The sequence below is a fragment of the Salvelinus alpinus genome, chromosome 22 (genome assembly GCF_045679555.1).
Source record: "Salvelinus alpinus chromosome 22, SLU_Salpinus.1, whole genome shotgun sequence".
NCBI lineage: Eukaryota > Metazoa > Chordata > Actinopteri > Salmoniformes > Salmonidae > Salvelinus > Salvelinus alpinus.
The window spans coordinates 2,793,705-2,818,548 of record NC_092107.1 but is presented as its reverse complement, the minus strand read 5'-3'; the positions used below and the strand labels follow the sequence as shown (position 1 = coordinate 2,818,548).

The 24,844-nt window shown below is 45.1% G+C and overlaps 1 protein-coding gene across 3 annotated transcripts in view; it reads left to right on the top strand.

The window, feature by feature from the left end:
- LOC139548773 (membrane-associated phosphatidylinositol transfer protein 3-like) overlaps positions 1-24,844 on the top strand; it is a 190,908-nt gene that overhangs the window by 30,846 nt on the left and 135,218 nt on the right. Inside the window, exon 3 of one of the 3 annotated variants that reach the window (XM_071358600.1) lies at positions 21,274-21,378. In XM_071358600.1, coding sequence (XP_071214701.1) covers positions 21,274-21,378 — 105 coding nt within the window. Of the gene's footprint in view, positions 1-21,270; positions 21,379-22,131; positions 22,154-24,844 lie in introns of those variants that run through there. The other 2 variants (XM_071358599.1, XM_071358601.1) reach the window with 2 other exon arrangements.

Genomic DNA, 24,844 nt, shown 5'->3' with positions numbered 1-24,844 from the left:
TAGCAGGGGATAAGCACCCCTTCTGAGAGGTGGTGGTCGGCCTCGTTTGAGAGGTGTGGGGGATCGTGGTAGAGGACAAGGCCACGGACCAAGACAGCGGCAGCAACAGCAAAGAGTGTCCAATGAAATCCGAGCAATAGTTGTAGACCATGTTGTAAATCATGACAATGACTGAGGCAGCTCCAATGATTCAACCAAACCTCAGAAGATCAACAGTAGCCTCAATCATCCAAGTACCTGGACAATGTGTGGTGGTGGGACACATACCTCGTATTGGATTAAATAATGCAGCTCTCCTTGTAACCTTCCTTGATGAGCTAAATCAGGTCTGTAGAGCGGATGGTGTGACCTATATCATTGTGTGGGATAATGTCAGATTCCACCATGATCAAATGGTGCAAGCATGGTTTCAGGCCCATCCACAATTTACCACCCTGTACTTACTCTCCTTTCCTTAAACCGATTGAGGATTTTTTCTCCACATGGAGATGGAAAGTATATGATAGGCGCCCTCACAAACAAGCCACCCTTCTCCAGCCATGGATGACGTATGCAATGACATCACTGCAGACCAGTGTCAGGCCTGGATTCGCCATGCCCGAAGATTCTTCCCAAGATGTTTGGCTAATGAAAACATCCATTGTGATGTAGATGATAACCTGTGGCCAAATTGACAAGACAGGGTTGATGGGAATATAGAAGTACAGTAATCAATCCTTTGTTTTGCTTTTTACAGTAAGCCAGGTGAGGAACACTGCAGTTGACATTTTACTGTAGTTATTTTTTTCATTTTTGTAGCTAATTATTTTTGCTTTGATTCAAAGAAACCTATGTTGTGATTTTATTGTATTTCATCAATACATTTCTGATTTTGTTCAATGATTCCACTGTGTCTGTAGTATTCTCTCTACTAGTCCTTTTACAGTGATGTATTTAAGTGTAGTAGCATAATGAAACATGTATCACATATTTTGTACTACAATATTTAATGATTGAACGAACAACTACATAGTGAAACTATCGGTATCTTGTGTGGGTGATCTAAATGAATGTTCCTATGGGTTTTCATGATAAATGAGTTATTTGAACCAATGTTTCTGCGAGTGCAAGTTTTCTTTAAAGATATGAATGCACAATGCAATGTTTTGAACATTGGACAGCCTGTGTTACAAGTGATGGCCATTTTGAGTTTTGTGTCTAGAGTTTTGAAAAATGACCACAAGGTTCATAAATTAGTGCCAAAGTGGTTGTAAAAAACGTTAATTTGAGGGCTGAGGGGATAGGGTGTGTCTTAAGTGTTTGGACTGCAGCCTTTGTCTTCCTCTCTCTTGTCCCAGTTCTCTACTGCTGAGAGTGGAAGTTCTTCCTCTCTCTTGTCCCAGTTCTCCACTGCTGAGAGTGGAAGTTCTTCCTCTCTCTTGTCCCAGTTCTCCACTGCTGAGAGTGGAAGTTCTTCCTCTCTCTTGTCCCAGTTCTCCACTGCTGAGAGTGGAAGTTCTTCCTCTCTCTTGTCCCAGTTCTCCACTGCTGAGAGTGGAAGTTCTTCCTCTCTCTTGTCCCAGTTCTCCACTGCTGAGAGTGGAAGTTCTTCCTCTCTCTTGTCCCAGTTCTCCACTGCTGAGAGTGGAAGTTCTTCCTCTCTCTTGTCCCAGTTCTCCACTGCTGAGAGTGGAAGTTCTTCCTCTCTCTTGTCCCAGTTCTCCACTGCTGAGAGTGGAAGTTCTTCCTCTCTCTTGTCCCAGTTCTCCACTGCTGAGAGTGGAAGTTCTTCCTCTCTCTTGTCCCAGTTCTCCACTGCTGAGAGTGGAAGTTCTTCCTCTCTCTTGTCCCAGTTCTCCACTGCTGAGAGTGGACGTTTTAATGAATGCCAGGGGTTGCAGAAACAAATGTTATTTCTCTGCTGCAACCTACGTCATGTTTGTGTTGACTGTGTCAATGGCCTGTTTATTTATACTGACTCTTCACGTGTGTGTGTGTGTGTGTGTGTGTGTGTGTGTGTGTGTGTGTGTGTGTGTGTGTGTGTGTGTGTGTGTGTGTGTGTGTGTGTGTGTGTGTGTGTGTGTGTGTGTGTGTGTGTGTGTGTGTGTGTGTGTGTGTGTGAGTGAGTGCATGTGTCTGTGAAGGCCTATGTGTGTGCAAGCGTGTGTGTGTGTCTGTATGTGTGTGGGTGGGTGTCTGTGTGGTTGTTTGTGTGTGTCTATGTGTGTGTATGTGTCTATGTGTGTGCAAGCGTGTGTGTGTGTGTGTGTCTGTATGTGTGTGGGTGTCTGTGTGGTTGTTTGTGTGTGTGTCTATATGTGTGTATGTGTCTATGTGTGTGTGTCACGCCTGCTCCCACTCCCCCTCCCTGGCACTCGAAGGCGCCAGGCTCCCCGGCATTATGCACTTCTGCCACCATCATTACGCACACCTGCCTTCTCCCCATCACCGCATCAGCGATTATTGGACTCACCTAGACTCAATCACCTCTGTCATTACCTCCCCTATATCTGTCTGGTTCCCCGCTCTGTTCCCTGCTTCAGCATTAATTGTCGTTTGTCGTTGTTTACCCGTGTGCTGACGCTGTTTCTGTTTTGTTACCTGTCTGTTCATGAATAAATGTTGACTCCCCGTACCTGCTTCTCAAAATCCGGCATCAGTCATTACATTGTGTGTGTGTGTGTAACTGTGTGTGTGTGTGTGTGTGTGTGTGTGTGTGTGTGTGTGTGTGTGTGTGTGTGTGTGTGTGTGTGTGTGTGTGTGTGTGTGTGTGTGTGTGTGTGTGTGTGTGTGTGTGTGTGTGTGTGTGTGTGTGTGTGTGTGTGTGTGTGTGTGTGTGTGTGTTATCACCTAAGTGGTGTGAATGCACCCTGAGTAATTATACACAATTCACTGTCAAACCGTGAACAAATCTGACTGACGCTAATTAATAGTGCACTGGAGTATGCAGCTTGTGTACATGCACACATACACGTTTGTACACACCCACATCTCCACACATATTTGGTTGTCACGTATGAGACATGTGCTGTTCATCCCTTATAACTGTGCTGTGCCACAGAGCAGAACTGGCTGAGAAATATATTCCATCTGGCTGGCAGAGTCACTAGGGTAAGGATGCCATGTGGCCTATAAAGTGTAACAGATTTACCCTGGCACCCCCATATCGCTCCCGCTCACTATTTCTCACTACAGCATGAAATACCCATGCTTAGAGAAATGTTTAATTACTGCATAACATTGAGAGTAAACAATGGGAAGAGGGAAGGCAAAGGCTCTATTTGCAAAATGGCAGCAGGTAAAATTGACCAATATCTATTTAGTAGCAAATTTCTCTCTTATTATTATGGGGGAGGGGGGGTTGTCTCCATGGGAAGCATAACAATGGGTTTTGAACAAAGCTCCACAACAAAACAGACACGCTCACACTGCATTATTCAAATGTCTTGTACTGCATTGTGTTGTGTCCCTTTCCCTCTGCAAAAAGAATGAGTTTGAAGTTATTGCAGTTGGAGAATGAACTGGTAACTCTCAACTACCTGCATGTTTCCACATCAATCTTTCATGAGACACTGTTCTCATTCATATATAATGAGGGGTTTCTGGCCCACCACACAGCAGGGGATTTAAATGAAAAGTCCAGATGTTAGCGCCCGCCGTCAGCTGAGGGAAAGTGCCAGCCAGTTGTTCTCCGAGGCTTTTCATCTCTGGATGTCATTATACTGTAGTCTTTTGATTGGTCTGTGCTTTGCAGCATTGCGGCTCACCAATCGCACCTCATCCCGTAGTCTTTGATTGATGCATAATATTGGAATAGCTTTGTGGCCGCCCGCCTGTTGTTTTTGAAGCATTAAAGTGTGATGGGAAAAACCTTGGAGAAACCTTTCAAGCTTATTTAAAAGCTTCCCTACCTCAATCAATGAAAAAATGTAACCCCTTACGCAGAAACAATTTTGTGTTCATAACAGCATTATCAGTGTAGTATATTCATGAAAATATCAAGAGGGAGAGAGGATGAAGTTGTTTTTAGGTGATTGATAATAATGCCCTCTTGGGGATAAGATCTTTCAAAAATAAACCAGAGCAAGCTAATAAAATGGTGGTAAAATGTCATGAGATTTGAAGAGATGGGCTTGCTCTTAACAGGAGGGATGGATGGCTCTAAAAGTTATATTCTTAGGAGCATGTAATTAAGTAATGTCAGGACAACTTGTTTTCTCCTGAATTAATACTACTTTTAGGGAGAGGGAGAGAGAGAGCAAGAGCGAGAGAGAGACAGAGAGAGAGAGAGAGAGAGAGGTCACGATCAGATGAGCTCCTGCATTTTTCAGCATTTTCTTTAAAAAAGATACATTTAGAGTTAGATAAACTTGGATTTTTTGTCAGGAACCCATACAGGATGCTACCCTCTACAACATAACCCTCACTTCAAATCAAAACTCAAAACCTACAACCTGATTTTGGACGGATTTACGGAATCACCTGGAAGGTTCACATCTACCAAGGATTAATTATTCTATACAGCAAATCCTCTGGAAAACAACAGAAACCTGAGAACACCACCCAACCTGGAACTGAGTGAGTAATGTTTAGTCTGAAACTATATTTGATTTCCAAAAGCCAAGAAGAAAAATACATGACACTACTTTATAAGGACTGAATAGTAACATATTTCTGCCAAGCTTGATACAGCTTCAACTAGCACTTAAGTGTCAAGTGAGAGGTGTCAAAGCCCATTAGCCCAACAATGGCAGGAGAGTCGAATAGTCTACCCCAACCAAATGGAGAGGCCTTAGAAGCTGCCTCCCGCTGCTCAGAAGTAATTAAAATACAGTACCCTGTGCATGTAAAAAATGACAAGACAAGAAAAGATCACAAAATGAAGCTCCTTATGGAAAATCAAGAGACACTTTTTGCTGACTATTACAAAAATGGGAACATCAGCAACCTTATCTTCCACACAAACCATCCCCAGGCATGGCACAGTGCTATATTAGCACACTACCCCTCTGTTAAGAGAGGGGGGGTTAACGAGGGGTGGAAACTCAGGATTCTTGACAACGAGGACGAGGAGTCAGCTAATATAAACCTATATAAGTCTGGAACAGTATTGGTACAGGGCAACCACAAACAGTTTCAGCTGGACTTTCACCTAATCAAAGAATTAGCCCAGCAGGAGAAGCTCTCCCTTGATAAAGATACCCCCACCCCAAGTGGGTCAGACCAAACCTCTTCACCATATAACCCCACAGACGAGCAACCCTCAGCAGACAGTCAACCTCCCAGTACAGAGTACTTCTCCCTCATTGAAATGAAGGATAAATTCACCCAGCTGGAGGTAAGGCAGGTGGAGCTGGAACAGCAGGTGATCACACTCCAGTCAGCACAGACCCAGACAACAGTCCAGCACAACAACACCCCCTTAACCAGACCTGGAGAGCTGGAGGTGGAGAAAGACATATCTGCACTATGGACAGTGGTGAGACAACATCAACAGGAGAAAGAGCAGGAGCAGGAGAAGAACAGAGCACTAGAGGAGAGGATCAGACTGCTGGAGGAGAGGTTGAGAGGGATGGCATATGACAGAGAACAACCCACTAGGGAGGTGGCCATCCCCACAGAGACGCCAGCAGAACAGCCCACCTCAGCACCCGACAAAATTCTCGACACCACAGCAGAACAGTCCACACCAGACCCTGACCATAGAAACGACATCACAACAGAACAGACAAAAGAAAAACCCCAAGCCCAGCAGCTCTCACCCCCTCTGAGCACCCCCCCTGTCAGCCACCCTGATAGCCCTCCTGACAACCCCCCCACACCCACTGAGGACAAACACAAGACACAGATTGTCCTTCTTATGGACTCAAATGGGAAATTTATAGAAGAAAAAAAACTTTTTCCCAAACACAGTGTGTCTAAACTCTGGTGTCCAAACACCCAGCGCGCCCTAGACCTTCTGTCTGAGGACAAACTAGGCTCACCTAGCCACATAATAATACACACAGGCACAAACGACCTGAGAGCACAGCAGGAAAGGGTGGCCACAGCACTGAAGGGAGTGATTGAAAAAGCTTCTTCTACTTTCCCCAACGCACAAGTGGTTATCTCCACCCTGCTACCACGAAAAGACTTCCACCCTGCTACAATACAGCGGGTAAACGCAAGCATTTCCCGTGACTGTGCCTCAAAACCAAATGTTTTTCTGGCCCAGCACTCCACCCTGGACTTGAACAGCCTCTATGACCAGGTCCACCTCTACAAGGCAGCAGTGCCCACCTTTGCCCGGACTCTAAAGGACATCGCTCTCAAACGAAGCCCCAACACTTCACACAGGAGCAAGAGATCAATAGACACCCCACCCAGACCAGCGAGACACCCTCCAAGACCTCCAGGACCCCCCCCCTGGACCTACACACCCCCCCCACATCAACCATGCCCACACCCAATTTAGGCCCCCTCAGATCAGACCCATGCCACTCCTGCCCACCCCATGCACCCCACCCCCGCAAAGAGGGCATCAACATGGAAGTCACACATACGCCCAGGTAGTGAGCGGGCAAACAGGCCCAACCCCCACTCTTACACTCGCCCAAGCCAACGGCATGTACCAGATGCTCAGCAGGCTCTGCTCACACTTACTGGCCTGAGGCCAAACCCCGACCAACAACATTGGACACTTTATGGAACAAAAAGCCTTCACTATATCATCCTGGAATATCCAAGGCCTGAGGTCATCTGCCTTTGGCCTAAAGAGCAGGAACCCGGACTTCACCAAAGAAATCGGTAATGCAGACATTGTCATCCTGCAAGAAACATGGTATAGAGGAGACGGACCCACTGGTTGCCCTCTAGGTTAGTCCCATCCACCAAACTACCAGGTGTGAAACAGGGAAGGGACTCAGGGGGAATGCTAATTTGGTATAGAGCAGACCTAACTCACTCCATTAAATTAATCAAAACAGGAACATTTTACATTTGGCTAGAAATTCAAAAGGAAATTATCTTAACAGAGAAAAATGTCCTCCTGTGTGCTACCTATATCCCCCCACTAGAATCCCCATACTTTAATGAAGACAGCTTCTCCATCCTGGAGGGGGAAATCAATCATTTCCAGGCCCAGGGACATGTATTAGTCTGTGGCGACCTAAATGCCAGAACTGGACAGGAACCTGACACCCTCAGCACACAGGGGGACAAAAACCTACCTGGAGGTGACAGCATTCCCTCCCCCATATGTCCACCTAGGCACAACTATGACAACATAACCAACAAAAACGGGTCACAACTCCTGCAGCTCTGTCGCACGCTGGGTATGTACATAGTCAATGGTAGGCTTCGAGGGGACTCCTATGGTAGGTACACCTATAGCTCATCTCTTGGCAGTAGCACTGTAGACTACTTTATCACTGACCTCAACCCAGAGTCTCTCAGAGCGTTCACAGTCAGCCCACTGACACCCCTATCAGACCACAGCAAAATCACAGTCTACTTGAACAGAGCAATACTCAATCATGAGGCATCAAAGCCAAAGGAACTGAGTAACATTAAGAAATGCTATAGATGGAAGGAATGCAGTTTGGAAACCTACCAAAAAACAATTAGGCAACAGCAAATTCAATCCCTTTTAGACAACTTCCTGGGTAAAACGTTCCACTGCAATAGTGAAGGTGTAAACTTGGCAGTAGAAAATCTTAACAGTATATTTGACCTCTCAGCTTCCCTATCAAATCTAAAAATCTCAAATAGAAAACCGAAGAAAATGAACAACAATGACAAATGGTTTGATAAAGAATGCAAAAATCTAAGAAATAAATTGAGAAACCTGTCCAACCAAAAACATAGAGACCCGGAACACCTGAGTCTACGCCTTCACTATGGTGAATCACTAAAACAATACAGAAATACACTACGGAAAAAGAAGGAACAGCACGTCAGAAATCAGCTCAATGTAATTGAAGAATCCATAGACTCTAACCAATTCTGGGAAAATTGGAAAACACTAAACAAACAACAACACGAAGAATTATCTATCCAAAATGGAGATGTATGGGTAAACCACTTCTCCAATCTTTTTGGCTCTATAACAAAGAATAAAGAGCAAAAACATATACATGATCAAATACAAATCCTAGAATCAACTATTAAAGACTACCAGAACCCACTGGATTCTCCAATTACCTTGAATGAGTTACAGGACAAAATAAAAACCCTCCAACCCAAAAAGGCCTGTGGTGTTGATGGTATCCTTAATGAAATGATCAAATATACAGACAACAAATTCCAATTGGCTATATTAAAACTCTTTAACATCGTCCTTAGCTCTGGCATCTTCCCCAATATTTGGAACCAAGGTGTCACGTTCCTGACCTATTTCTGTTAGTTTGTTGTATGTGTTAGTTGGTCAGGACGTGAGTTTGGGTGGGCATTCTATGTTGTCTGTTTCTATGTTGGTTTAAGGGTTGCCTGGTATGGCTCTCAATTAGAGGCAGGTGTTTGGCGTTCCTCTAATTGAGAGTCATATTTAGGTAGGTTGTTTCACAGTGTTCGTTGTGGGTGGTTGTCTCCTGTGTCTGTGTCGATGTTACACCATACGGGACTGTTTGCGGTTTGTTCGTTTCATGTAGTCTGTTCCTGTTATTTGCGTTCTTCACGTTATATGTAAGTTCGTCGTTTCAGGTCTGTCTACATCGTTTGTTGTTTTATTAGTTATCAAGTATAGTTCGTTTTCGTCTGTTTTGTTTGTTTAATAAATCATGTCATTTCACTACGCTGCGCCTTGGTTCGATCACTACTCCTCCTCTTCGGATGAAGAGGAGGAGGAAAACCGTTACACAAGGACTGATCACCCCAATCCACAAAAGTGGAGACAAATTTGACCCCAATAACTACCGTGGAATATGCGTCAACAGTAACCTTGGGAAAATACTCTGCATTATCATTAACAGCAGACTCGTACATTTCCTCAATGAAAACAATGTACTGAGCAAATGTCAAATTGGCTTTTTACCAAATTACCGTACAACAGACCATGTATTCACCCTACACACCCTAATTGACAACCAAACAAACCAAAACAAAGGCAAAGTCTTCTCATGCTTTGTTGATTTCAAAAAAGCCTTCGACTCAATTTGGCATGAGGGTCTGCTATACAAATTGATGGAAAGTGGTGTTGGGGGTAAAACATACGACATCATAAAATCCATGTACACAAACAACAAGTGTGCGGTTAAAATTGGCAAAAAACACACACATTTCTTCACACAGGGTCGTGGGGTGAGACAGGGATGCAGCTTAAGCCCCACCCTCTTCAACATATATATCAACGAATTGGCGCGGGCACTAGAACAGTCTGCAGCACCCGGTCTCACCCTACTAGAATCCGAAGTCAAATGTCTACTGTTTGCTGATGATCTGGTGCTTCTGTCACCAACCAAGGAGGGCCTACAGCAGCACCTAGATCTTCTGCACAGATTCTGTCAGACCTGGGCCCTGACAGTAAATCTCAGTAAGACCAAAATAATGGTGTTCCAAAAAAGGTCCAGTCGCCAGGACCACAAATTCCATCTAGACACCGTTGCCCTAGAGCACACAAAAAACTATACATACCTCGGCCTAAACATCAGCACCACAGGTAGCTTCCACAGAGCTGTGAACGATCTGAGAGACAAGGCAAGAAGGGCATTCTATGCCATCAAAAGGAACATAAATTTCAACATACCAATTAGGATCTGGCTAAAAATACTTGAATCAGTCATAGAGCCCATTGCCCTTTATGGTTGTGAGGTCTGGGGTCCGCTCACCAACCAAGATTTCACAAAATGGGACAAACACCAAATTGAGACTCTGCATGCAGAATTCTGCAAAAATATCCTCCGTGTACAACGTAGAACACCAAATAATGCATGCAGAGCAGAATTAGGCCGATACCCACTAATTATCAAAACCCAGAAAAGAGCCGTTAAATTCTACAACCACCTAAAAGGAAGCGATTCCCAAACCTTCCATAACAAAGCCATCACCTACAGAGAGATGAACCTGGAGAAGAGTCCCCTAAGCAAGCTGGTCCTAGGGCTCTGTTTACAAACACAAACACACCCCACAGAGCCCCAGGACAACAGCACAATTAGACCCAACCAAATCATGAGAAAACAAAAAGATAATTACTTGACACATTGGAAAGAATTAACAAAAAAACAGAGCAAACTAGAATGCTATTTGGCCCTAAACAGAGAGTATACAGTGGCAGAATACCTAACCACTGTGACTGACCCAAACTTAAGGAAAGCTTTGACTATGTACAGACTCAGTGAGCATAGCCTTGCTATTGAGAAAGGCCGCCGTAGGCAGACATGGCTCTCAAGAGAAGACAGGCTATGTGCTCACTGCCCACAAAATGAGGTGGAAACTGAGCTGCACTTCCTAACCTCCTGCCCAATGTATGACCATATTAGAGAGACATATTTCCCTCAGATTACACAGATCCACAAAGAATTCGAAAACAAATCCAATTTTGATAAACTCCCATATCTACTGGGTGAAATTCCACAGTGTGCCATCACAGCAGCAAGATTTGTGACCTGTTGCCACAAGAAAAGGGCAACCAGTGAAGAACAAACACCATTGTAAATACAACCCATATTTATGTTTATTTATTTTAACTTGTGTGCTTTAACCATTTGTACATTGTTACAACACTGCATATATATAATATGACATTTGTAATGTCTTTATTGTTTTGAAACGTCTGTATGTGTAATGTTTACTGTTCATTTTTATTGTTTATTTGACTTTTGTATATTATCTACCTCACTTGCTTTGGCAATGTTAACACATGTTTCCCATGCCAATAAAGCCCCTTGAATTGAATTGAATTGAATTGAATTGATAGAGAGAGATTAATTAAGAGGGAGTGAGAGGGGAAGGGAGTAAGAGAGACAGAGAGAGAGGAGACAGAGAGAGAGATGGGGAAGATAATGTTTGAGAGAGAAATGAAGAGGGAGTGAGTGAGTAAGAGAGAGAGAGTGGGAGTGTACTGTATTATACCACTAAAGCCATCACGATGAGCTCCTGGGAGTTAGGATGATTTCAGAATGACTAATGCCGTCACCCACGCCATAAAGCTCCAGACCAGTAAAACCACAAGAACGTATTAAACTGTCACAAATATCCAGTGGTGGAAAAGTACCCAATTGTCAGACTTGAGTAAAAGTAAAGATACCTTAATAGAAAATGACTTCAGTAAAAGTGAAAATCACCCAGTAAAATACTACTTGAGTAAAAGTCTAAAAGTATTTGGTTTAACTATACTTAAGTATCAAAAGTAAATGTAGGTGCTAAAATATACTTAAGTATCAAAAGTAAAAGTACGAATAATAAAAGATTACTTATATTAAGCAAACCAGACGGCACAATTTTCTTGTTTTTTAAATTTACGGATAGCCAGGGTCACACTCCAATACTTAGATATCATTTACAAACAAAGGATTTGTGTTTAGTGAGTCTGCCAAATCAGTGGCAGTAGGGATGACCAGGAATGTTCTCTTGATAAGTGTGCAAATTTGACCATTTTCTTTCCTGCTAAGCATTCAAAATGTAACGAGTACTTTTGGGTGCCAGGGAAAATGTATGGAGTAAAAGTACATCATTTTCTTCAGGAAGGTAGTGAAGTAAAAGTAAAAGTTGTGAAAAATATAAATAGTAAAGTAAAGTACAGATATCCCCAAAAACTACTTTTAAGTAGTTCTTAAAAGTATTTTTACTTAAGTACTTTACACTACTGCATATATTGTCTCTGATATACTAAAGAGATGACACATAGGCTCTGTCCAACATGGCACCCTATTCACTATATAGTGCACTACTTTTGACCAGAGCTCATATGGCTCTGGTCAAAAGTAGTGCACTATGTAGGGAATAGGGTGCCATTTGGGACATATCTGTGGACTCACTGAAGAGGCTGCCTATCCGGCTCTCTTCTGGAGGTGTTTGGCTGCACCTTAGAGACTATATGTTCATCTGGATTTCATATCATTATTTCCATTCTACCAAGTGGTACATTTACGCAAGCTGGCTCCACCAAGGTCCTCTAAGAATATTTATGATAGCCTCTAGAAAAGTGAAATAATCATACTCTGTTGGATAGAAAAGCTATCTCAGATCTCGAGGTTTCAGACTGAATGAGAAGGTCCAATTGTGTCTGATTTTAATGGTCTGGACCTCAAAGCCAGTTCCACTGCATTTGTCATTGTTCCCCTCTAATCAGGGACTGATTTAGACCTGCGACACCGGGTGTGTGCAATTAATTATCAGGTAGAACAGAAAACCAGCAGGCTCCGGACCTCGAAAGGTAAGAGTTGAATACCCCTGTTCTAAAGTATGGCTACAGAGCATTTCAAATGGCCCCCTATTCCCTGAGTAGTACACCACTTTTGACCAGAGCCTTATGGGCAGTCAGTGTTAGAGTGCAGATGGGATTGCTTCCTAAGTGTTTTAAGACATTGTCTTACGTCAGAAAGCATGACGTCTCCATCTGAGGGACGAGCGTCATGTAGGAGTGACGCCACCTGAATAGAAAACAATGGTGGCAGAGATGGACATACCAAATCTTCAAGACAAACAAATATACTCCAGGAGTCACTGCCGTGGGTTGGTCAAATGACAAATGCCCTGTTGCTGAGGCTGTTCTCATTAGTATTGTCATGGCCTCACAAATGACAGCTATTAGAGGGTCACTGGTAGTATTGGAGAATATGACAGCTTCCATTCTAGAGAGAGCTGGAGCTCACTGGAGTGCGTTGTATATTCGCAGTGGTCTGTGTTGTCTTCGACCAACCCACGGCAGTGACTACTGGGTCAGAAGGCGACACATTGTGTCTGTCTGTGTGACAGTGTGACGGTATCACAGCTCTGTGACGGCTGTGACTGACTGAATGCTGTCTGTTGCCGGTGTTGACTGAGTCACAGTGTTTACTCACCTTCCCAGACAGACAGAGCTGAGGATCAAGACCTCTATAACATAATATATTTGTCTTGAAGATTTGGTGTGTCCATCTCTGCCACCATTGTTTTCTAATCAGGTGGCGTCACTCCTACATGACGCTCGTCCCTCAGATGGAGACGTCATGCTTTCGGACGTAAGACAATGTCTCTGCCACAGTGTTCTCAGACGAGGCTGCTCTACTGAGAGAAGATTGGAATGAGATTGGAAGGGGTAGATTCAGTAATAATTTTTCAAGAGCACTATATTTTCTAGTTGGCTCGATATCTGCAGTGCAAGATTTATCACTATCTGAGTAGACCTGAGTATATATAGTGCCCCTGATGACAGCAAACAAATGCAAGTTAATATATTTATATTATTCATGAAGTATGAATCAGTTTTAGTCTAGGTTTATGAATTTATCTGTCATTTTGCCTGGATTATTAACTGAGTATTCTCACTGTAGCACAGCGTTGACTAATTCTCATTCCATTTCCTTTTTATATGATCATGCAGTTTGATAGGACCTAGCATGAATATGAATAGAAACAATGTGTTAGAGTATGTCAAGCCCTAGTTAAATAAAGGTTACACAATCAAGACAGTGTCAATCAACATGTCCTATGATATACTGTACATCAATTATTATGGGGCTGCTTCATTTGATATGCCTTCAATAAGATGTGGATTCTCCCAGGTAATGCTTTGCCTTTGCATGGCTGTGTCTGCCACTGTTGTGACTTAGCATGCTGTTCATGCTCACTAGGTCTCACCTCATCCCTTTAATGTATCTTAAGGAATCAACAAAGGTTTAGAGGCTCTGTGCTTGGCTCTCAGCATTATGGAGATGGATGGAGTAATAGACTTCGCTTTGATAGATGGAGAGATGCACCTTTTCCACCCTTTGCACACCAGACAGCTTCCATCTCCATACAACCCCCCCCCCCCCTCCTTTTACCAATGACTCTGTATATTTCACAAGCCATCAGTTGTATCCACTAGAGTGAGGAAAATCTCCCATCATTCTGAGTGAGTGCTCTCCATTCCAGGCGGACCATGCAGGCAAGCCTATGCCAGCTCAACTGTCACCATGCTTATTGACGTGTGGTGTTGACAAATTTATTCTGCGTTAATCCTGATTTGTTATCTGATTACATGAATTTGAATAATGAGTTGAATTTGTCAGACTGGGCCTAATACAGATCATATTTACTGTTGGGTTTAAGCCGCTCCCCTGATTTAAATTGGTAATAAATGGCTGCTGGAGACAGATTGCTTTTCCTATTATCGTAGGCTACCACTGCAGCCACTCATTGTAGACCCATTACTAATGTATTACCATGGCACTGTACTCAAACACTTCTTGTACTTTGAAATGAATGTGGCTGCATTTTGTCGGAATATATTGTAACAGCACTAGTGATGGGAGGCTTGGGCTTTTAGAATGTATCTTGCTGCATTTACTTGAAACTGAAATACAGACAGACACCATGCCACTGGTTTTCCATGTAATTGTTTGTTGTCACTTGACCCATGCTGGTAATGACTTACTGGAGTCATACACTGCTGAAAATGGAAAACAAGCGTAAGCAAGCCAGATCAGTGCTACACTGAGACTCACACTCCCTGATTGGAACATTCTATTTAAAACTCCTTACCTACCTCATATGTTGTTTACACATTTACCTGGTTGTGCAGTGTAACCTGCTATTAGTGAGGGCAGCAATTTGATCTCATGCATTTAGAGCCAACAACAGGGAAAGAGGTTTTTCAGCCTACATAGTGATTTGGCTGACTGTCTCTTCAATTCCAGTCTTTCACGTATCTTAACTCTCTCCTGCTTGACAAGCATGCCTTGAAAGTGGGATAAAAAATGTGAATTGTGGATGTCATATAGATGTGCCCTGAGTAGACACGGTGCCATCTGTAGAAAGATATGTTTTTAGCAGGATCCATTCCTCATGTATACTAATCAGAAATATAAACGCAACTGTATGTAATGTTTCATGAGCAGAAATAAAAGATCTCACAAATTTTCCATACACACAAAAAGCTTATTTCTCTCAAATTTTGTGAGCAAATTTGTTTACATCCCTGTTAGTGAGCATTTCTCCTTTGCCAAGATAACCCATCCACCTGACAGGTGTGGCATATCAAGAAGCTGATTTAACAGCTTGATCATTACACAGGTGCACCTTGTGCTGGGGACAATAAAAGACCACTCTAAAACGTGCAGTTCTGTCACACAACACATTACCACAGATGACTCAGGTTTTGAGGGAGCGTGCATTTGCCATGCTGACTGCAGGAATGTCCACCAGAGATGTTGCCAGAGAATGTAACGTTCATTTCTCTACCGTAAGTCGCTTCCAAGGTTGTTGCCGAGAATTTTTCAGTACGTCCAACCTGCCTAGGACCTCAACAAACCCGTCTCCTTCACCTGCGGGATTGTCTGAGACCAGTCACCCGGACAGCTCATGAAACTGAAGAGTATTTCTGTCTGTAATATAGCCCTTTTGTAGGGAAAAACTCATTCTGATTGGCTGGGCCTTGCTCCCCAGTCGGTGGGCCTATGTCCTGCCAAGCCCACCCATGGCTGCGCCCCTGCCCATTCATGTGAAAGTCATAGATTAGGGCCTAATAAAAAAAATGTATTGACTGATTTCCTTATATGAACTGTAACTCAGTAATATCATTGAAGTTGTTGCATGTTGCATTTATATTTTTGTTTATGAATGTCTTCTCTGTTGCTCCAGGCTTGGTCACAGCAGGTGTAGGCTAAGACGGTTTTTGCAATGTTTTAAACAGATGAATACTTTTGCAATGTCTTACCGTCTTTGTCTTGTAAATAGCGTGCTGTGTTCTCCACACTTTCTTTTGTGCTGCAAATACTCACTTGACATTGAGTAATTAGTTGTGTTGTGGATGTAAAGGAAAGTAGATAAGGTTTGTTTGTTGAATTGAGCCTGTGTGAGTCACAGTTCTAGGTCTTTTTAGTTGGTTAGCGACTTAAATTAATGTCTTTCTCTTCCTTTCCCTTCTACCTATTTATCATCTCTTCCTCCCCAAACATCTGCTCCTCTATTCATGCCAGTGGGCTACTTTCACTCCTCCTTTATGCTATCCATCTTCCACAGCCTTTATAATGTCATGTCCTGATCGACTCTAGCTCTACTTTTACACCCGTATTCAATTATACTTGCAAATCAAAGTTATGTAATGACCATTATCATATGCTGTAGCTAGGCTACAGTGGATATTGTTATGCTGTCCTGTTTGGAACCATGATGATGTTGTTGACATAGTGATTATTGTCATCCAGAGTTTACAGTGTCTTCCTTCTCTCCCTGGCTCTCCGTACTGTCAGGTTGTTGGACGATCCTGTATCCCTCCTACTCTCTTCTTTCTCATCTAGGGCTGTCAGTTACAGGGCGATCGCATCCTTCATTCATTCCTTCCTTCCCTCTCTGAATCTGAATGAGATGCTGCTTTATTTTGGCTTTCCTTCTGATCCTCTTGGCGCTGGGCGGTGGAGGTTTTTATTTAGTCTGAGTTATTTGGTTCTGGCTGCTTGTATATTTGATCTGTTTGCATAGCTGAAATCTTCTTTCCTCTGCTCGGAGTGCCAGGCTTTCTGTTGTGTTCTTTAAGCATGTTTCACACCTCACAGGCGTTGTGTTCTTCCATTGTGTCTGTAAGTTGCTCTCATCAGTGCTGCTCTCTGGGAGATGAGTCAGTGCATTCTCAGGGCTTGGTTAAAACCTGCACGCTTCCCTGCCTCAACACATTTTGTGTATTTTTGCATGTGTGTGTGTTAGCATCAACAGAGAAAGAGAGGAAGATAAGGAAGATAAAGGGCTATAGAGACAGACAGTGAACAGTAGGCCTGCCAGTGTGATCATAGTGGACAGGCCTGGCAGAACAGTGTCAAAGCCACTCTGAGATGCCAGGTATGTGTGGGTGTGAGAGAGAGCGAGAGAGAGCGAGAGAGAGCGAGAGAGAGAGAGAGAGAGAGCGAGAGAGAGAGAGCGAGAGAGAGCGAGAGAGAGAGCGAGAGAGAGAGAGAGAGAGAGAGCAGTGTATTGGACATTGTGTGTCACTGTCTTTATGAGCCGGCCCATCAACGACTACCATCTGACCATGGTACTGTGAGTGCAGCAGCCCAGAACAACCATCACAGCAGACAACCCCTCTGACCATGGTACTGTGACTGCAGCAGCCCAGAACAAGCATCAGGGCAGACAACCACTCTGACCACGATACTGTGACTGCAGCAGCCCAGAACAAAAATCAGGGCAGACAACCCCTCTGACCATGGTACTGTGACTGCAGCAGCCCAGAACAAGCATCAGGGCAGACAACCACTCTGACCAGGGTACTGTGACTGCAGCAGCACAGAACAACCATCAGGGCAGACAACCACTCTGACCAGGGTACTGTGACTGCAGCAGCCCAGAACAACCATCACAGCAGACAACCACTCTGACCAGGGTACTGTGACTGCAGCAGCCCAGAACAAGCATCAGGGCAGACAACCACTCTGACCATGGTACTGTGACTGCAGCAGCCCAGAACAAGCATCAGGGCAGACAACCACTCTGACCATGGTACTGTGACTGCAGCAGCCCAGAACAAGCATCAGGGCATACAACCACTCTGACCATGGTACTGTGACTGCAGCAGCCCAGAACAAGCATCAGGGCAGACAACCACTCTGACCATGGTACTGTGACTGCAGCAGCCCAGAACAACCATCAGGGCATACAACCACTCTGACCATGGTACTGTGACTGCAGCAGCCCAGAACAAGCATCAGGGCAGACAACCACTCTGACCAGGGTACTGTGACTGCAGCAGCCCAGAACAAGCATCAGGGCAGACAACCACTCTGACCAGGGTACTGTGACTGCAGCAGCCCAGAACAAGCATCAGGGCAGACAACCCCTCTGACCATGGTACTGTGACTGCAGCAGCCCAGAACAAGCATCAGGGCAGACAACCACTCTGACCATGGTACTGTGACTGCAGCAGCCCAGAACAACCATCAGGGCAGACAACCACTCTGACCATGGTACTGTGACTGCAGCAGCCCAGAACAACCATCAGGGCAGACAACCACTCTGACCAGGGTATTGTGACTGCAGCAGCCCAGAACAACCATCACAGCAGACAACCACTCTGACCAGTGTACTGTGACTGCAGCAGCCCAGAACAAGCATCAGGGCATACAACCACTCTGACCATGGTACTGTGACTGCAGCAGCCCAGAACAAGCATCAGGGCAGACAACCACTCTGACCAGGGTACTGTGACTGCAGCAGCCCAGAACAAGCATCAGGGCAGACAACCACTCTGACCATGGCTCATGCTCATCATTAGCACATCACGCTGTCACTTCAACTTTGCTCTGATGATGGTCCAATGGGAGTCTGAGTATCCTCTGATTGGTAGTTACATGCCATGTGCCACTGATGTAGTCTCTTTCCACAGCGGTTGTGTCTGGGTTTGACTGAACTAGGGGAAATGTAGCAAAGGACAGAAATAAACAGTATGGAAATGACTGTATTGACAGACCCAAATATAGATTTTTTTTGTGGCATCCAGCCACTTTAACCCGATCTTTGTGTGTCTATGTTCTGACATTCTAACCGCTGTCCCTGTATGTGTTCCTGCATCTGTCTGGATTTCCCCTCTCCTCTGTGTTAACCAACCCGATAATCTGTTCAGTTCTCAGCATCAACTACAGTATGTGATTGGGTTCTATAATAATGTAATGGTGGGCGGCAGGCCGAGCCAACTAGGTGAAAAGTCTGTCGATGTGCCCTTGAGTAAGGCACTTAACACTAATTGCTCCTGTGAGACGCTCTGGATACAAACGTCTGCTAAATGACTAAAATGTAATGTAAATGTAAATCTTCTTCCCTGTGTGTCTGTGTCCCACAACAGACAGACTGTAACCCTCCTCCCTGTGTGTCTGTGTCCCCCAACAGACAGATTGTAACCCTCATCTCTGTGTCTCTGTGTCCCACAACAGACAGATTGTAACCCTCCTCCCTGTGTGTCTGTGTCCCCCAACAGACAGATTGTAACCCTCCTCCCTGTGTGTCTGTGTCCCCCAACAGACAGATTGTAACCCTCCTCTCTGTGTGTCTGTGTCCCACAACAGACAGATTGTAACCCTCCTCCCTGTGTGTCTGTGTCCCCCAACAGACAGATTGTAACCCTCCTCCCTGTGTGTCTGTGTCCCCCAACAGACAGATTGTAACCCTCCTCTCTGTGTGTCTGTGTCCCCCAACAGACAGATTGTAACCCTCCTCCCTGTGTGTCTGTGTCCCCCAACAGACAGATTGTAACCCTCCTCTCTGTGTGTCTGTGTCCCCCAACAGACAGATTGTAACCCTCCTCCCTGTGTGTCTGTGTCCCCCAACAGACAGATTGTAACCCTCCTCCCTGTGTGTCTGTGTCCCCCAACAGACAGATTGTAACCCTCCTCTCTGTGTGTCTGTGTCCCCCAACAGACAGATTGTAACCCTCCTCCCTGTGTGTCTGTGTCCCACAACAGACAGATTGTAACCCTCCTCCCTGTGTGTCGGTGTCCCACAACAGACAGATTGTAACCCTCCTCACTGTGTGTCTGTGTCCCCGAACAGACAGATTGTAACCCTCCTCCCTGTGTGTCTGTGTCCCCCAACAGACAGATTGTAACCCTCCTCTCTGTGTGTCTGTGTCCCCCAACAGACAGATTGTAACCCTCCTCTCTGTGTGTCTGTGTCCCCCAACAGACAGATTGTAACCCTCCTCTCTGTGTGTCTGTGTCCCCCAACAGACAGATTGTAACCCTCCTCTCTGTGTGTCTGTGTCCCCCAACAGACAGATTGTAACCCTCCTCTCTGTGTGTCTGTGTCCCCCAACAGACAGATTGTAACCCTCCTCCCTGTGTGTCTGTGTCCCCCAACAGACAGATTGTAACCCTCCTCTCTGTGTGTCTGTGTCCCCCAACAGACAGATTGTAACCCTCCTCTCTGTGTGTCTGTGTCCCCCAACAGACAGATTGTAACCCTCCTCTCTGTGTGTCTGTGTCCCCCAACAGACAGATTGTAACCCTCCTCCCTGTGTGTCTGTGTCCCCCAACAGACAGATTGTAACCCTCCTCCCTGTGTGTCTGTGTCCCCCAACAGACAGATTGTAACCCTCCTCTCTGTGTGTCTGTGTCCCCCAACAGACAGATTGTAACCCTCCTCCCTGTGTGTCGGTGTCCCACAACAGACAGATTGTAACCCTCCTCACTGTGTGTCTGTGTCCCCCAACAGACAGATTGTAACCCTCCTCCCTGTGTGTCTGTGTCCCACAACAGACAGATTGTAACCCTCCTCTCTGTGTGTCTGTGTCCCCCAACAGACAGATTGTAACCCTCCTCCCTGTGTGTCTGTGTCCCCCAACAGACAGATTGTAACCCTCCTCCCTGTGTGTCTGTGTCCCCCAACAGACAGATTGTAACCCTCCTCACTGTGTGTCTGTGTCCCCAACAGACAGATTGTAACCCTCCTCTGTGTGTCTGTGTCCCCCAACAGACAGATTGTAACCCTCCTCACTGTGTGTCTGTGTCCCCCAACAGACAGATTGTAACCCTCCTCCCTGTGTGTCTGTGTCCCCCAACAGACAGATTGTAACCCTCCTCTCTGTGTGTCTGTGTCCCACAACAGACAGATTGTAACCCTCCTCTCTGTGTGTCTGTGTCCCCCAACAGACAGATTGTAACCCTCCTCTCTGTGTGTCTGTGTCCCCCAACAGACAGATTGTAACCCTCCTCCCTGTGTGTCTGTGTCCCCCAACAGACAGATTGTAACCCTCCTCTCTGTGTGTCTGTGTCCCCCAACAGACAGATTGTAACCCTCCTCTCTGTGTGTCTGTGTCCCCCAACAGACAGATTGTAACCCTCCTCTCTGTGTGTCTGTGTCCCCCAACAGACAGATTGTAACCCTCCTCTCTGTGTGTCTGTGTCCCCCAACAGACAGATTGTAACCCTCCTCCTCTGTGTGTCTGTGTCCCCCAACAGACAGATTGTAACCCTCCTCCCTGTGTGTCTGTGTCCCCCAACAGACAGATTGTAACCCTCCTCTCTGTGTGTCTGTGTCCCCCAACAGACAGATTGTAACCCTCCTCTCTGTGTGTCTGTGTCCCCCAACAGACAGATTGTAACCCTCCTCCCTGTGTGTCTGTGTCCCCCAACAGACAGATTGTAACCCTCCTCCCTGTGTGTCTGTGTCCCCCAACAGACAGATTGTAACCCTCCTCCCTGTGTGTCCCAGCAGATGTGCTGGAGGGGAAGAGTGCCATCCTCCTGGGGATGAGCCAGTGGAACTCCAATGACCTGGTGGAGCAGATTGAGACCCTGGGACACATGGACCAATCACAAGGCATGTTACACACAGGGTACCCTGGGACACATGGGCCAATCACAATGTATGTTACACACAGGGTACACTGTCACAAGGTATATTACACACAGGGTACCCTGGGACACATGGACCAATTTCAAGGTATGTTACATACAGGGTACACTGGGACACATGGGCCAATCACAAAGTAAGTTACACACGGAGTACCCTGGGACACATGGACCAATCACAAGATACGTTACACACAGGGTACACTGGGACACATGGGCCAATCACAAGATACGTTACACACAGGGTACACTGGGACACATTGACCAATCACAAGGTACATTACACACAGGGTACACTGGGACACATGGACCAATCACAAGGTACATTACACACAGGGTACACTGGGAAACATGGACCAATCAATCACAAGGTACGTTACACATAGTGTACCCTGGGACACATGGACCAATCACAAGGTACGTTACACATAGTGTACACTGGGACACATGGGCCAATCACAAAGTAAGTTACAAACGGGGTACCCTGGGACACATGGACCAATCACAAGATACGTTACACACAGGGTACACTGGGACACATTGACCAATCACAAGATACGTTACACACATGGTATACTGGGACACATGGACCAATCACAAGATACGTTACACACAGGGTACACTGGGACACATTGACCAATCACAAGGTACATTACACACAGGGTACACTGGGACACATGGACCAATCAATCACAAGGTACGTTACACATAGTGTACCCTGGGACACATGGACCAATCACAAGGTACATTACACACAGGGTACACTGGGACACATGGACCAATCAATCACAAGGTACGTTACACATAGTGTACCCTGGGACACATGGACCAATCGCAAGGTACGTTACACATAGTGTACCCTGAGACACATGGACCAATCACAAGGTACGTTACACATAGTGTACCCTGAGACACATGGACCAATCGCAAGGTACGTTACACATAGTGTACCCTGAGACACATGGACCAATCGCAAGGTACGTTACACATAGTGTACCCTGAGACACATGGACCAATCACAAGGTACGTTACACACAGGGTACACATTGGCCAATCACAAGGTACGTTACACATAGTGTACACTGGGACACATGGACCAATCGCAAGGTACGTTTCACATAGTGTACCCTGAGACACATGGACCAATCACAAGGTACATTACACATAGTGTACCCTGAGACACATGGACCAATCACAAGGTACGTTACACATAGTGTACCCTGAGACACATGGACCAATCACAAGGTACGTTACACATAGTGTACCCTGAGACACATGGACCAATCACAAGGTACGTTACACATAGTGTACCCTGAGACACATGGACCAATCACAAGGTACATTACACATAGTGTACCCTGAGACACATGGACCAATCGCAAGGTACGTTACACATAGTGTACCCTGAGACACATGGACCAATCGCAAGGTACGTTACACATAGTGTACCCTGAGACACATGGACCAATCACAAGGTACGTTACACATAGTGTACCCAAGGGGCATGAGAGGGCTCTAATGCCCTCTGAACATCTGTTCAGTTCTCTCCACCTCATACTGCAGTACTGTGGAGCTGCTTGCTCACAAACAAAAACACACAAGTTCACGCATGTATTCACACTGTTTAGTGCAGTTAAACAAATAATTTCACACAACAAATCACAAATGAGACCTTTGAACCATCAAAATTCAAACAACTTCAAACATCCATTTATGTGTTTATATGTTTGGTTAGTTTAAAATCAGACAGACGTTGATGCTCTGCTGCATGCTCTGCTTGATTTGTAAACTCTTTGTTCTTGTCGGAATAAGTCTACTGGAAGGCAATGAGTCACTATAGTGAAAATGTGAATTTTCCTCGTTATCGGTCATAACAATCACTCAATCAATCAATCAAATGTATTGCAACAGGTCAGTACCTCAGGAGTAAAGGTCAGTACCTCAGGAGTAAATGTCAGTTGGCTTTTCAGAGGTTGAGACAGCAGGTGCGGTAGAGAGAGAGACAGTCGAAAACAGCACGTCCGGTGAACAGGTCAGGCTTCCCTAGCCACATGCAGAACAGTTGAAACTGGAGCAGCAGTAGGACCAGGTGGACTGGGGACAGCCAGGAGTCATCAGGCCAGGTAGTCCTGAGGCATGGTCCTAGGACTCAGGTCCTCTGGGGGGGGAGGGGGAGAGAGAATTAGAGGGAGCATACTTAAATTCACACAGGACACCAGATAAGACAGGAGAATTACACCAGATATAACAGACTGACTCTAGCCCCCCGGCACATAGACTATTGCTGCATAGATAATGGAGGCTGAGATGGGGGAGGGTGCAACCAGGCAGGATATAACCACACCCATTTTGCCAAAGCACAGCCACCACACCACTAGAGTGATATCAACAGACCACCAACTTACTGAATATAGCCCACAAAGATCTCCTCCACCGCACAAGCTCGAGGGGGCGCAAAACCGGACAGGAAGATCACGTCAGTGACTCAACCCACTGAAGTGACGCACACCTCCTAGGGACGGCATAGAAGAGCACTAGAAAGCCAGTGACTCAGCCTCCGTAATAGGGTTAGAGACAGAGAATCCCAGTGGAGAGAGGGGAACCGGCAAGGCAGAGACAGCAAGGGCGGTTCATCCACCAAGTGCCTTGCCATTCACCTTCGCACCCCTGGGCCAGACTATACTCAATCATAGGACCTACTGAAGAGATGAGTCTTCAGTAAGGACTTAAAGGTCGAGACCGAGTCTGCGTCTCTCACATGGATAGGCAGACCATTCCATAAAAATGGTGCTCGATAGGAGAAAGCCGTGCCTCCAGCTGTTTGCTTATAAATTCTAGGAGCAATAAGGAGGCCTGCATCTTGTGACCGTAGCGTACGTGTAGGTATGTACGGCAGGACCATATCGATGTCTCTATTTACTTTGTTCTTATGGTTTATTTTTGTTTTCTGTTTTACTTATTTTTCATTTTAATCTCAGTGCTCTGATTTGCAAACCCCAGGGATTTATTTGGTCTTAAGTAACTCCCTCTCTCTTGGTTATTGTTTGGTCTTTGAAGATTGACAGGGCTTTTTCCAGAGGCAGATACATGCATGCCTAGTGGAAGCAGCTACTGTAATACCTTCTCTGAAAATTCCCTCTCTCCATCACTCTACTTCCCTTTATTCAGACTGACTATGTTTGACATCAACTGTATTTAATCTTAAATCACATTAATGAAATATTGGTTAGTGTTAAATGTAATTGAATGTGTTTTTCAAATGTAAATGAAGAAATTAAAACTTGATCTTATACAGACAAGTGATTTGACTAATTAGCTACTTCACTGTACTGCATACTCATGCAAATGACTGTATTTAATGTAGATTCATGTTTTATTTTGTCTCAGCGCACAGGTAGATCATCAGAACATTTTGACTGAACCAACAGCCATAT